The sequence below is a fragment of the Sciurus vulgaris genome (genome assembly GCF_902686455.1).
Source record: "Sciurus vulgaris genome assembly, chromosome: 3".
NCBI lineage: Eukaryota > Metazoa > Chordata > Mammalia > Rodentia > Sciuridae > Sciurus > Sciurus vulgaris.
Window position 1 is genome coordinate 123,912,263 of NC_136463.1, and position 13,933 is coordinate 123,926,195.

Here is a 13,933-nt window from a genome sequence, read left to right on the forward strand (position 1 = left end):
AGCGAGAGTTCTCTGAGAACTGTGGGCTTAGACACGCCCAAAGTTCATTCACAGCTTCCAACAAGACCCTGTCTCTAAAATATAAAAAAGGGTTGGGGACGTACCTCAGTGGTTAAGTGGCCCCAAGTTCAATCCTCGGTACCAAAAAACAAACAAACAAGCAAACAAAAACCACTATATTGATCTGAACTATATACTACGAGTATATCACAAATCCCAAAGGTGGGAAACCCTACAGGTTCTTCAACAATAAATTTTTTAGTAAAAGTCAGGGGTAGAGGGGATGTTTATAAAGATAGATGTTAAAAAGTAAGGGGTAGGGGAAATTTTGGTGTCCAAGGATGCACACCTGGGAGATAGATAAAGCTGTAAGACTTAACCATTAAATCAGAACAGAGATAACTTTCAGGGAGAGAATACTCTCCATGTATGCAGGAAATTAAGTTGTAAAAATAATGTTTTTTACAGGGCTTCTTTAGGGGAGGATGAAAATGCTCTGGAATTGAACAGTGGCAATGATCATACAAATATACTAAAAATGACTAGATTATACACTTTTAAAAGGTGGATTTTATGGTATGTAAATTATATCTCAATGAAAAAAGATTTGTTTTACACACACACACACACACACACACACACACACACACACATACACACACAAAACCATTCAATCAGACAGCCTAGTAAAAGAAGAGTCAGAGATATGGTACATGAGAAGTTAGATTATGTGTAACAAGAAGCAAAAGATACACCAGAGTCATTTAAGTAAGATTTCTATGTATCTCAAATATATAACAACTGGACTTTCAATTATTTATATCAAAAGGACAGTCTAATCTTTTTATTCTAAAAGATACATAGTAAAACACTTTAACTTTTCAAGGCTTAGTTCTTGTCATTTGCTTGAGAAATAGAACACATTCATGTAAATGAATAAACAGAATTTAGTATATCTGTTACTATAAATGAATATCATGAGGAAATTCAGGAGGAAGAATGGTGGATTAGTCTGTCTATTATTGTTAGGACCAAAATACCTGACAAGAACAATTTTATAATAAAATTAAAAGTTTGGCTCATGGTTTCAGAGTTTCAGTTCATGGTTGGCCAACTCCATTGCTCTGGGCCCAAGATTAGCCAAGAACATCATGGTGAAAGGTTGTGACACAGCAAAGTTGCTCACCTAGTGGTAGCCAGGAAGCAGAGAGGAGGAGCACCAGGGACAAAATAAAAACTCTAAAGGCATACCCTGGGTGACCAACCCCCTTCAGTTATACCCTACCTGGCTACAGTTACCATTTGCTTTAGTTTGCTCAAATTATTAACCCATCACATGGATAAATCCATTGATTAGATTATGGTTTTCATAAACTAATCATTTTACCTCTGAACATTCCTGTATTAACACAGGAGGTTTTGGGGGGACACCGCATATCCAAACCTTAACAAATAGATACAAGGAGGTATCCTTCACTTGCTTACTATTCTGTTTTTCTCAAAAGTTCACTTCTGCAAAATCATTAAATATTGGGGCTCAAGTCATGCAAAGCCAGGCGGTATTTTAAACATGTATTTCAACTAAGCCCAAGTCAAATATTAATGAAGCAAATTACATGCAGAGCACACATTTATAATAGAAAGCACTTTGGCTACCAACTAACTATAGGACAGAATGAATTTAGAGGGCCCAGGAGTCATAAGATAGTCAAGTTTCAGATGGTCAGTCCCATTACTACCCGCCTCACACACTCCACGTGGCCTAAAGGAAGTGCTAGGAATTATATAGTACAGTAGATCCTTCATAACTATTTTACTGTAAATGTGTTATAAGACAGAAAAAAAGTCATTATTCCCCTAGCATGTGAAGAATCAGACCAGGCCAAGATTGGACCACTGAAACTAACATCCCATTTCTGTTTCCATTTAGAAGAAAACTCATGTCTCCTTCCACTTTCTCTTGGAAAATAAGTTTTCAAATACCACTTAACAAAAATCATTTTTCAAAGTCAGTGATGATTTTTATGTGGCCATTCTGTGTGTATGGGAGTGGCAGCAGTATGAATCCAGGATCTATCTCATGCTTAAGCTCATGTTGCTAAATTTAAAGGGCATTTCACAATGCTCCGCTTACCTAACCTATTAGCAGTATTTGATATAATGGTTCACTTCTTCCTCCTTGAAATGCTTCATCTTCGCTTCCATGAAGTATTACTACTTTCTCTGACTTTTCCTCCTACCTCATTGGTCACCCCTGCTCAACCTCCTTTGCAGTTTCTTCTTAACCTTTTAATGCTAGAGCACCCTGGAGCTCAGGCCTCAGGTCTCTCCTCACACTTTCCTCTAATCAAGTGATTTCATCTAGTCTTGTGGTATTAAATAACAATGATAATTTTCAAATTTATATCTGGAGCCTGGACCTCTGTCTCCTTACTTCCTAACTCATTTACTGAATTGTTTGGTATCTCCACTTAGATTTTTAAAAGCATAAACTTAACATGTCTAAAACAAACCCGTGATCCTCCACCACTCGCTATCTTCTTCCTATAGACTTCCCCATAATGAAAATACCCTTTTAATTGCTCAGGACAAAAATTTAGTATTATCATTGACTCTTGTTTCTCTCTTCCCTCATATCCATCATTAAGCAAATTCTGTTGTCTTTACTTTCAAAATACATCATAAAAACCACTTTTCATTACATTCACTGCTACTATTCTATCCAAGCCAGCATCCATTTCTTGCTTGGATTATTGAAATGTTCTTTAAATGGTCACAATCCATTTCTTGCTTGCTAATACATCTGTTCCTTAGTACTTTTTTCTCATCTCAAGAGAGTAACCAGAGTGATACAGTTAAAATATGAATTCTCATCATTCCTCACTTGAAACCCTCCAATGGCTTCTCATCTCACTAAGAGAGGCCATGAGGGTAGATCTATCGGACTGTTATTGCTTACTTTCCTTTTATTATCCTCCCACCCCACTTCCCACTTGTTCTGCTACAGTCCACAGTGAATCCCTTGTTATTCTCAAACAAGCCACCTCAGCATATTTGCACCTATTATTTTTTTTAAATATTTTCAGTTGTCAATGGACATTTATTTATTGATTTATTTTTATGTGGTGCTGAGAATCGAACCCAGTGCCTCACACGTGCTAGGCAAGCACTCTACCACTGAGCCACAACCCCAGCCTGTACCTATTATTTTTTAATTGAGTCAGGTCACTTAAATAAAGCATATACATATGTGACACACCATAAAAACTTGTTTTAAATAAAAATTACAATCATGATTTGCCTATTCCAAATATACGTTCTCTCAAGTAGTCCAACCGAGCATCTTTCTGTGACAGTGCCATAGAGTTCCATTCAAAATGAGGGATCTGTAAAATAAATAATGTAGTTTGAATAGAAGTTTCAAAGCAGCTACAAAAAACAACATGGAAAACTTATAAGTACTACTGAGCAAAAATGTAGGAATCCTATGAAATTAGTTTATAATAGCATAGCCTTTGAACCTTTTTTGGAAACTAAGTGGATATTTGTTTCTAGACACAGCCTAGAAGACCTTTCTTCGCCTCATAACTCCTTTAATCACCCCTGTTCCTACAACATCAATGATGAGCATTTTTTCCTATATTCCCTCAATGCTTGCATGTTAGATTTTTCCTTTTGTAACTATCCATCTCCATAATGCCTGTATCATAAACTACATACACAAATCAACAGATAAATAAAAGACAATAAAAGAGACAATAAAAGAATGATGATTTTTCATTTCTTAATCTACTAAAAGAAAAAGGTTGTTTCAGAGATACCTTAATGTAACTTTTTTAATATAAAAAGGTATTATAGAACTTTCATGTTAAAGGAAAACACATGTATAGCCAGTATTTCTTTTTTTTATATATTTTTTTTAGTTGTAGATGGACAAAATACCTTTATTTTATTTACTTATTTTTTTAACGTAGTATTGAGGATTAAACCCAGTGCCTGACATGTACTAGGCAAGTGCTCTACCGCTGAGCTACAACCCCTATCACCAGTTTCAAAGGCTGAGCAATTCATATGAACGTTTCATACCTGAATGACACGATAGCCCAAAATTTCCAAATGTCGTTTTTTCATAGCAGATTTTCCTTTTATGTGAGGGATATTTCTACAAAAAGCTTTTGAATCCAAAAATTCAAAAGCAATCCTACATAAAACAAAAATAAATATTTACTTTAAAAATTTAAATGAGAAACTCAATAATTACAAGTCTTTCAGGAACAAGAATGCATCTTAAAGTAACAAAAGCCAAGTGAATATAAATGAGTATACCAAGTTATTTTTCTAACTCAGACATTAAAAACTCAAAACAAACTTATTCATTAAATTGAATTATAGTAAATCATCTCCTGACTTTCATATTTGTTTCTTTGTCTAATATATACTTATTACATGCCTACTCTATATTCATAGGGAACTTACACATAAAGTAGCATAATTTATAGTCAAAGAACATATGTGATACAGTAACTAATGCAATGTAGGAGGGGCTAAGTGTTATCAGAAAAGTAGAGTGAGATGGGAATGCAAAAGAACATACTATTTACATTCTGTTAAGGATAAGTAGGTCAGCACTTCCAAGAATTCCCCAGGTTAGGGACAGCTGAAGGCAAGACATTAGGACAGAAGCCACAGGACAGGGAAAGGTAAACTGTATGAGATATATGAAGAACAAATGCAACTACAATCAGTGCTTGATAACTAAGGCCATAATGTATCAATGCCAAATTTACTATTTAGGTAAAATCTAAAACTAGGAAATAAATTACCTTTCAGCTCCTGGTGGAAGACTTGATCCAACTATTTGGATATTTGATTCCCAGTACATTCCTGGTAGTTTTCCCAAAGTTATATTATGGCTTCCATAAGGAATAGGTTTTTTTCTTTTATCCAAGATACACTCAAACTCTTAAGGAAGTACAGGAATTGATAGTATAAGTTAGACAAATTCTTATAGGTAAAAGTTTAAAACATATTTTATTTTGCTTTGTTTTGTTTATGAATTCAGGGGCTCTCTACCACTGAGCTACATCCCCAGTCCTTTTTATTTTTTATTTTGAGATAGTTTCACAAAGTTCCCACATCAATATTCAGAACAGCTCAATTCACAATAGCTAGATTGTGGAGCCAACCTACATGCCCTTCAACTGACAAATGGATAAAGAAACTGTGGCATATATACACAACGGAATATTACTCAGCCATAAAGAAAAATAAAATTGTGGCACGTGCTGGTAAATGGATGGAGCTGGAGAAAATTATGCTAAGTGAAATAAGCCAATCCCCAAAAACAAAAGGCCAAATGTTTTCTCTGATAAGTAGATGATGATACATAAAGAAGAAGGGGTGGCAGGATGGGCAGGCAGCAAGAGAAGAATAGAGGAACTTCGTGTTGTGTAGAGGGTGGGGGAAGGAAAGACGATGGACTGAGACAGACATTATTACCCTATGTATATGTATGATTACATGAATGGTGTGAATCTACATTATGTACAATCATAGAAATGAAAAGTTGTACCCCATCTGAATATAATGAATCAAAATGCTGTCTGTAAAAATTTTTTTTAAAAAGAATTTATAGAATTCTAAAAACAAATAGAATTCTTAAAAAAAAAAAAAAAAAAAAACAAGCTTAATCACTGCCAGGGTTGGTGGCTCATGCCTATAATTCCAACGGCTCAGAGACCGAGGCAGGAGGATCACGAGTTCAAAGTTATGAATATAAAAACAGACACCAAAAGTAAATGGTGGCCATATCATGGGTAATTATTATTTATGGTTAACTACCTTTTCTGGTTTATTCTATGGTAAAGCACGTATCATATGATCTTTCTTTTGTACTAGGGATTGAACCCAGGGGTGCTTTAACATAAGCCACATCCCCAGACCTTTTTATTTTTTATTTTCAAACAGAGTTTAAGTTGCTTAGGGCTTCACTAAGTTGCTGAGGTGGGCCTTGAACTTACGATCCTCCTGCTTCAGCCTCCGGAGTTGTTGGAATTATGGGCGTGGGTCACAGCACCCTGCTCATATGATTGTTTTAAGTGTTTTCTTTTTTAAATGTCTTAAGTTCTACTCCATAGTTTTTAATCAAACTAAATGTTGTCTTAATCATGCCAGTTCCCTATATACAAGTATTACTAATCAAATCTTATTTCTAAAAATTTATATACATTTTCACATAAAAATAACTCTCTTGACAGTAAGAGTTACAAATACAAAATGGAAATACAATGGGCCTATGATGTAATAATCCTAGTTTAAGTATGATGCTTGATTTTAGGACAGGTTATTATGAGTGATTTCTCTCTCTTTTTTTTTAACTTTTCTGTGTTCTTCAATTGTTCTATGATGGATGTGTATTATTTCTAGTTTGAAAGAAAAGTTAACAAAACAAAAAGAATGAAATGAGATGATAGGAAAAAGGAGCTGGAAATAGTGCCTGTTTAATTTTAAGCTGTCAAAGAACCTTCTATGAGAAGGAATTACCGATCATTTTCATATTCATATTTTAGTACATTTACTTCCATGAGTATTACTTTTATAATAAATAATATTTCTAGCAGAGACTGCAAGTTGTCCCCCAGTATTCATTCTTCCCTTTACTTTTAATGATAGAGGCCCTACATCTTAGCTAAGTATGTGATCATTCAGAATAAAAACTGCATTTTCTAAACTCACTTGCAGCCAAGTATGGCCATAGATCATAACTAAAAATGTATGTTTAACTTCAGGAAGCTGTGCTTAAAGATAAGATATATCCTTCCTGTTTCTTCCCTCCTCTTCTGCTTGGGTTGTAGATTAGTGGCTGAAGCTGGAGTAGCTATGTTGGACCAGAAGTGGAAGTATCCTGCATTCCTCATGTTTGTAGAGATGGCATCTCAGTTCTAGACTCTACATGTAGGGTAGAAGGACATAAACCTGTAATTTAAGTTCCTGATATTTATGGACTTTTGTTACTCATCACCAACCCTACTCCTGACTAATATAAAAACCAAACAAAAGATAGTATGTGTTTTGTGCTGATTATCTAGGTCAGTCTCACACATACACAGGATCATCTGATCATCCATGTTCTGCCCCAACATAAGTCCTTAATAAAGTAGCCCATAATTATTCTTATACTGACTTAAAGTCTGCTTCCATTAATTTTACCATTTTTTTCATCTCTGAAATAGAGATATTTAGTGGTTCTTCTATATGACAATCCTTTGAACATTTTATTTTTCTTTGTTTTTTTTGTTTTGTATGTTTGTTTTGTTTTTGCAGTGTTGGAGCAAACCTCTTAAAACAGTTATGCTCCCCATGAGACTTCTATTTTCAAATTAAACATTCCTAGCTGACTTTTTTCCCCCAAATATAATTTATTTTGTTCCAAGGGTAGTTTGAAACGCTTTACATGCAATACTTGAATTAATCCTACTAAACAGGCATTACCATCTCCATATTGCAGATAAAGAAACTAATAAGGTTTAGAGGAATTTGCTTAAGGATTGAAATCTATGCAGTCCTAGTCCTCTCTACTTCTAAGACATGATTTCTAGATCCTTCACCATCTGTCCTTTGTTTCTTGACCCTATTTGTCACTGTTTCTCATAAAGAGCAACATGCAAAAGAAAGTATCTGAAGGACAGAGTACAATGACACTACTAACTTTCTTATTATTAATGTAACTAAAATAATATTTGGTTTCTGGCAACCATTTACATTAAGAAGATACCACAGATACCTTCCAACCTAATAATAAAAACCTTATGTTAATCCTCTTAAAGCTTTATCTTTTTCATTAAGTCCACCACTTGAATTTAGTAATATCTTTATTAAACTCTCTTGCTTTCTCCTTCTCCCTCTCTCTCTCTCTCTCTCTCTCTCTCTCTCTCTCTCTTTTTTTTTTTCTACAATACTGGGTATTGAACCCAGGGGCACTTTACCACTGAGCTACATCCCTAGTCCTTTTTATTTTTTATTTTGAGACAGGATCTTGCTAAACTGCTGACCCTGTCTTCGAACTTGCAATCTTTTTTCCTCAGCCTCCTGATAAGCTGGGATTATTAGGTGTCTACCACTGGGCCCCACTCTTTTTGAATCTTATACTGTACTGCCATCTGACATCAGATAGCACACTAGCTTAGGTCATCCACAATTAAATCGGAATGGCTTTTACAACCAGACTACCTGAAAAAAACAGGATTGATCGATCAGGTTAGGAACAGGCACAATACCTCTGGAAAATCTTTGTCCAGGCTGATAATCCAAGTTAGTTTTTAAGATGAAGTTAAAATAATAAATCAAGGTAAGTCATTTACTGATAATAGGGCACTAAGTAGAGAAGACAGAATCTTTTAACTATCCGGAAAAGTTCAGTGAATCTGAATCTGGGTTTTACTTACAGTTGGTGAAAGACAGACCTTGTATTTTCTTAAAAAACAACAAAATGCTGATGGTTATTAAAGCTGGGTCATGGGAATTTGAGGATTTATTGTATTGCTCTTTTGTGTGTTTGAAAATTTTCTGTTTTTAAAAAATTATTTTATATAGGGGATTGAACCCAGAGGTCACTCTGTCACTGAATTATATTCCAGCCCTTTTTATTTTTCATTTTGAGATAGGGTCTTACTAAGTTGTCTAGACTGGCCCATGGTGTTTGGAAATTTTCATAATAACTCAAAAAATATTTAAACTTTTTCAAATTCCAGTTGATGAGATGACTCTATTAAAATTCCCATCCTCTGAAAGTAGTTAATTACCTATCAATGACTTACCTATTGTGTGGTAATAAGGTGAAAGAAGAGAGGTTTTCACACAATTGATTCCTCCTAGTACCTCTGCTAACATTTTAGAAATCTGTAGTTGTGCTCCATTCATACTGCCAATATCTTTATGAAAATAAAAATGAGACCACTTAAGTCAGTTTTGAATGAGTCATCCCAATTCTACAAAATGAAAAAAAAAGGATAATATCTCCAATTTAAGAGCTTCAATAATACCATATGTAATCACAGAAAATTCAATATAAGTTCTTGCTCTTAAACAAGAGATTTAGTATCTTATTTAAGAAATTCTTGGGCTGGGGCTGTAGCTCAGTAGTGGGGCACTTGCCTAGCATGTGTGAGGCATCCTCAGCACCACATAAAAATAAATGAAATAAAGGCACTGTGTCCATTTATAACTAAAGAAAATTTTAAAAGAAATTCTTATAACACAAATTATACTTACAAAATCTCAACTGAAAAAAAAAAAATCAAACAGGCCATGGTCCTCTTGGAAACTCTAGTATCACATTTAGTTTTAACAACAGTAACAACATACTACCTAATACTTTACCTTAGAATTAAACTTCATTATCTCACTAAAAGAAAACTCAAACCTTTATTATACTGTTGTTGACAGAAGCGGTCATGAAACCATGGTATTTGCAACTCAGGGCATTCCAAGCAGACTGCTCTATTTAATTCCATAAGACGAAACTGGACCCTTGTACGTAGAGATGATGGTAAAACTGAAATTAAAAATAAAATACTAATGATTTTAATAGTTTAGACCTAGCAAAGACAACTCATTTTTTCACATCATTTATCCCCACTCTTGGTTGACACTTTTACTTATATTATAAAATCACTTCATTTGTACAAAAACACTTTACATTTTGGGAGCATGGTTAGGACCAACTTCTACACCACTTTCATTAGTTGTGAATTTTAAAACTACATTTTCAAAAATACTACCAAGGACTGGGGATGTAGCTCAGTGGTAGAGCACCTGCCTAGGGTGCATGAGGCTCTGGTTCAAAACCTAGCATGGCAAAATAAACAAGCAAAAAAACAATCAATTTCATTGACCCTAATGTTCCATATTTAGAAATTTATTCTAAGGAAACAATCAATGAGTCATATGTAATAATTTATTATTATAACAATGAGGACCAAGAAACAACATATAATAAGTGAATTTTATTATCCACATAATGTATATTATATATACAAATCAAGATATCAAAAAAATATTTCATGAAATGGAAAGTTGTTCAAAATACAGTTAGATGATAAAGGGCAGCATACAAAATAAATATATAAGTAATCCAAATTTGTTTAAAAATACACAGATACATCATCATGTAAAAGCAAGAGAAAAACAGAAAAGAAATAACCCAACAAGGAAGGAAGAAATGAACAAACTATTTGACAGTTTCACTTCGTGGTAAAATTATGAGTAATTTTTTATTTTCTGTTTTATATTTTTATGTTTTTCAAATTTTCTACAACAATCATGAAAAACCCAGGGCCTGGTGTTAGACAAGAAGTAGATAAGTTATACTTCCTGACAACATCATGAAATACTTTTATTTACAGGGAAAACAAAGAATTATTAACATTTAAATGCTTCAGTAGGTAGAGTTGAAACTCAGATATAAAGTACAAGTGATAATTTAAAAAATTTAAATGTAGATACATACTTTCAAGTTGAGAATCTAATCTTGCTAAGAATTTGATGTTAAAAATTGTCTTTAGCAAATCTTCTGGAAAATATTCAAGTGTGGCCAAAGAGAAACCAAGGAACACTAACATAAGAGGATCCAATGTACCTAAAAGAAAATTTAATAAAATGTATAATGTATAGCCACCTCACATATATACAAATATATAATTATTCAGATAAAGACATGTTTTAAACTATATATATATAATCATCACTGACAAAACTATTCCATACAGTTTTAAGTCAGGATAGTGGTTAAGTGGATGTGGGTAAGAAAGGAGGACAAGAGAAGAAGGGCACTATGATATTACTCTGTTTCTGAATCCCTGGGCAATTCAATGTAGGTAAATTCAAACTATTATATGAAGTTTATATAAATGTTATTATAATTTAATTAAAAGTTTTAAAAACTGCCTTGAAAAGAGAAAGAATTGAAGACAAAAGGAAAATAGTGTAGTTCCCAGGTCAAGGTTGGTAATAATGATGTAATAGTGCTAAGAATTTGTTAGGTACCACTCTAAGCACTTTACATTTGTTAACTAATTTAAACCTCATTTCTGTATACAGTAGGAACAGATATATCTCTGTTTTATATTAAACGGGAATAGGGAAGAACAGAGAAGTTAAAGACTTGCCCCAGATGACAGGGTTATTAAGTGGAGGGTGGGGTTTAACTCAGAAAGTCCAGCTCCATGACACTGTGCTACTCTCTGGGGATCTCAGAACTCCAGGTTGACTGTACAAATGTCTGAGGCTCAGGCCTTGCCTAATACCCCACCCCACTCCACTATGCTCCATCCTAAACACTTAGCCTACAGTAATGTTCTTGAGCGGACTTTTCATCACATGACCTTATAGATTTGTCTATGGTTTATGCTTGTATCTCCCCACCAGAAAGTAAATTCAGTAATGATAATCTACATGTTTTGATTCTCTCCCTTATCTCCAGTGGCTGGCAGAGTATCTGACAATAACCATGTGGTAAAGCCAGGTGCAGTGGCACATTCCTGTAATCCCAGCCACTAGGGAGATTAAAGCAGAAGGATCACAAGTTTGAGGACAGCCTCAACAATTTCCTGAGGTTGTCTGAAATTAAAAATTTTTTAAATGGCTGGAGATGTAGCTCAGTGGAGCAGTGCTTGCCTAACATGCGCAATTACCAGTGCCACACACATTCACAAAAAATACATGGTGGGTGTTTACTGAAAAGGTAAGAACTACCAGATATTTCACTTCTAAAACTTCCATGGATAAGAAGTGGTTAGGATCTGGGAAGAAAAGCCCTATAAAATCCTACCCTTAAGCATTATATTAAGCAATATAAGCCAGACTCAGAAAGACAAGTGCTATATGCAGAAAATTAGGAGGAGGTAGGAAGGATGAGAAAGAAGAGGAGGGACTGGAAGGAAACCGATTAAATTATATCATATGCATGTATGAATATGCTACAACAAAACCCACTGTTCTGCAATAACTATTTTATACCAATTTAAAAAAATTTAAACCCTACTCCTTAAAGGTCAACCTCTCCTAAACACAATTCAGGAACCAAAATAAGGAGTAACAGGGAAAAAAGAATTTCCTGTCTCTGCTACCTGCTTCTGCTAATGTCAATGATAGGAAAGACCAATTTTATTCCATTTTTTCCCAGTACTGAAACATTATTTAAAAACATTTTTATAATATATAAAATCATCAGCACCAGAGCACTAACCCTTCAGACAATTCATAAACATCTACTAAAGCCCTTAAGAAATATTTATTTTCTATAAACAAACTGTTAAAATGGACAGAAATAATTAAATAATATGTGTTTCCAGATCCGATATAAATATAAGATACACAGCACTACAAGCAAGGTATTTTTTGCTGAAATGTTTAACCTAAACGTAATTATGCTTCTATACCTAACTTCTAATTTACTAGAAATACAGGAAATGGAGGAACAAGTCAAAAGAAGCACACAAATCCATAATGTGACACAATCTACAATAAGTGGCTGATCTCTATTCTATAAAACAAATATCAAGGAAAAAAGATGGGGAAAAGTGACAATCATTCAATTCTCATTGTATTTAAAAAGTTAGAAAAAATTAAGAAAGTGTGATTGTGGACTAGGAAGTAAATGTTACTTGTTCAAATGTTAATCACTATTCAAGATAGATTTTAAGTATACAATATACAGATTTCTGTTATTGTCTATTCAATTTTTCTGAATATTTGAAAACCTTAATAACAAACAGAAAAAAGTAAAAACCTTCCCATGGAATGTCAATGCCAAGTTTAAAAAAAGAGAGAGAGAAAATATTTTAGACTCTAAGAGACTGCAGAGATTACAACCAAAAGGAAAGAGTGAACCTCGATAGATCGTGGGTCCAAAATAACCATTCTAAAATATATTTTAGGAGCAATTAGGGAGATTTAAATGAGGACTATATATTAGGTATTTGGGAACTATTACTAAGTTTCTTAGAAGTTCTATAGAGTGTTGTTATTCTTAGAAAGTGTATGCTACAGAAATTAGAGGTGAAAGATCATAAAGCCTACATTATACTTAGAAATGGCTCCAAAAAAGTGAACGAGAGAGAAAAACAAATAGGGCACAGATGATACAAAGGTAACATTACTGAATCTACACAGTGAGTTTACAGGTATTCCTTGTTCAATTCTTTCAATTTTTTATATAGGTTTGACATTTTTCAAAATAAAATTTTCAAAAATGGATACAAAACATGTTTAGGTACAGAATTCATGGCTATTTATGGTTACCCTATAATGAGCGAGACTTCTAAGCTCATACTTAGCTCAAGTATCCTCTGATCTACTCATTCAATGCATTACCAAACAACATACCCACCTAAGTGAGAATGAAGGCATTGCATGCATGTTCCAAAAAATTCATTCCTTTGAGGTGGATCGTAGTTCAAGATGCTGTATGGAAGAATAACAGCAAAGATTGAAAAAGGATGGATCTGTATAAACAAAACAAAAAAAATTTGCAATTAAACTTCAGCAAAATGAAATAAAATTTTAGCCTAATTACTATTTTAGGTCAACTTTTTTCTAACAGGTCTATAGTTAAATGATGTTATCACTCTGCTTATTAATTTTTCTATCCTATTATGAACTTACTTAATCCCAAGACTAATTATTATTAGTAAACTCCAACAAAAGTGCTAATGCAGAAAAAAATTAGACAAACTATAAATTGATTTCATTAGTTGTAAAATTCTGCTTCAGAATTCATTACTAATTAAAATAGGAAATAGTATCATTTATTTTCATGTCAGTACATTTTATAGCATTATCATATAATATAGTTTATTAATTTATAATCATCAGCATATTGTTTTCATTTATTCTTTTTTTTATTTCATTATTCACTCACTCATCCAATAATTAA

General features: G+C 33.6%; 1 protein-coding gene across 7 annotated transcripts in view; it reads right to left on the reverse strand.

Annotated features, from left to right (window-relative positions):
* The window catches only part of FASTKD1 (FAST kinase domains 1), a 50,483-nt gene that overhangs the window by 14,822 nt on the left and 21,728 nt on the right, over positions 1 to 13,933 (reverse strand). For 6 of the 7 annotated variants that reach the window (XM_079133300.1, XM_079133299.1, XM_079133304.1 and 3 more), the window contains 7 exons: positions 13,388 to 13,502; positions 10,508 to 10,636; positions 9,422 to 9,553; positions 8,817 to 8,930; positions 4,824 to 4,962; positions 4,087 to 4,201; positions 472 to 3,386 (listed from right to left, as the gene is read on the reverse strand). In XM_079133300.1, the coding sequence (XP_078989426.1) occupies positions 3,291 to 3,386; positions 4,087 to 4,201; positions 4,824 to 4,962; positions 8,817 to 8,930; positions 9,422 to 9,553; positions 10,508 to 10,636; positions 13,388 to 13,502 (840 nt within the window). In that variant the 3' untranslated portion in view covers positions 472 to 3,290. Of the gene's footprint in view, positions 1 to 471; positions 3,387 to 4,086; positions 4,202 to 4,823; positions 4,963 to 8,816; positions 8,931 to 9,421; positions 9,554 to 10,507; positions 10,637 to 13,387; positions 13,503 to 13,933 lie in introns of those variants that run through there. The other variant, XM_079133302.1, reaches the window with a different exon arrangement.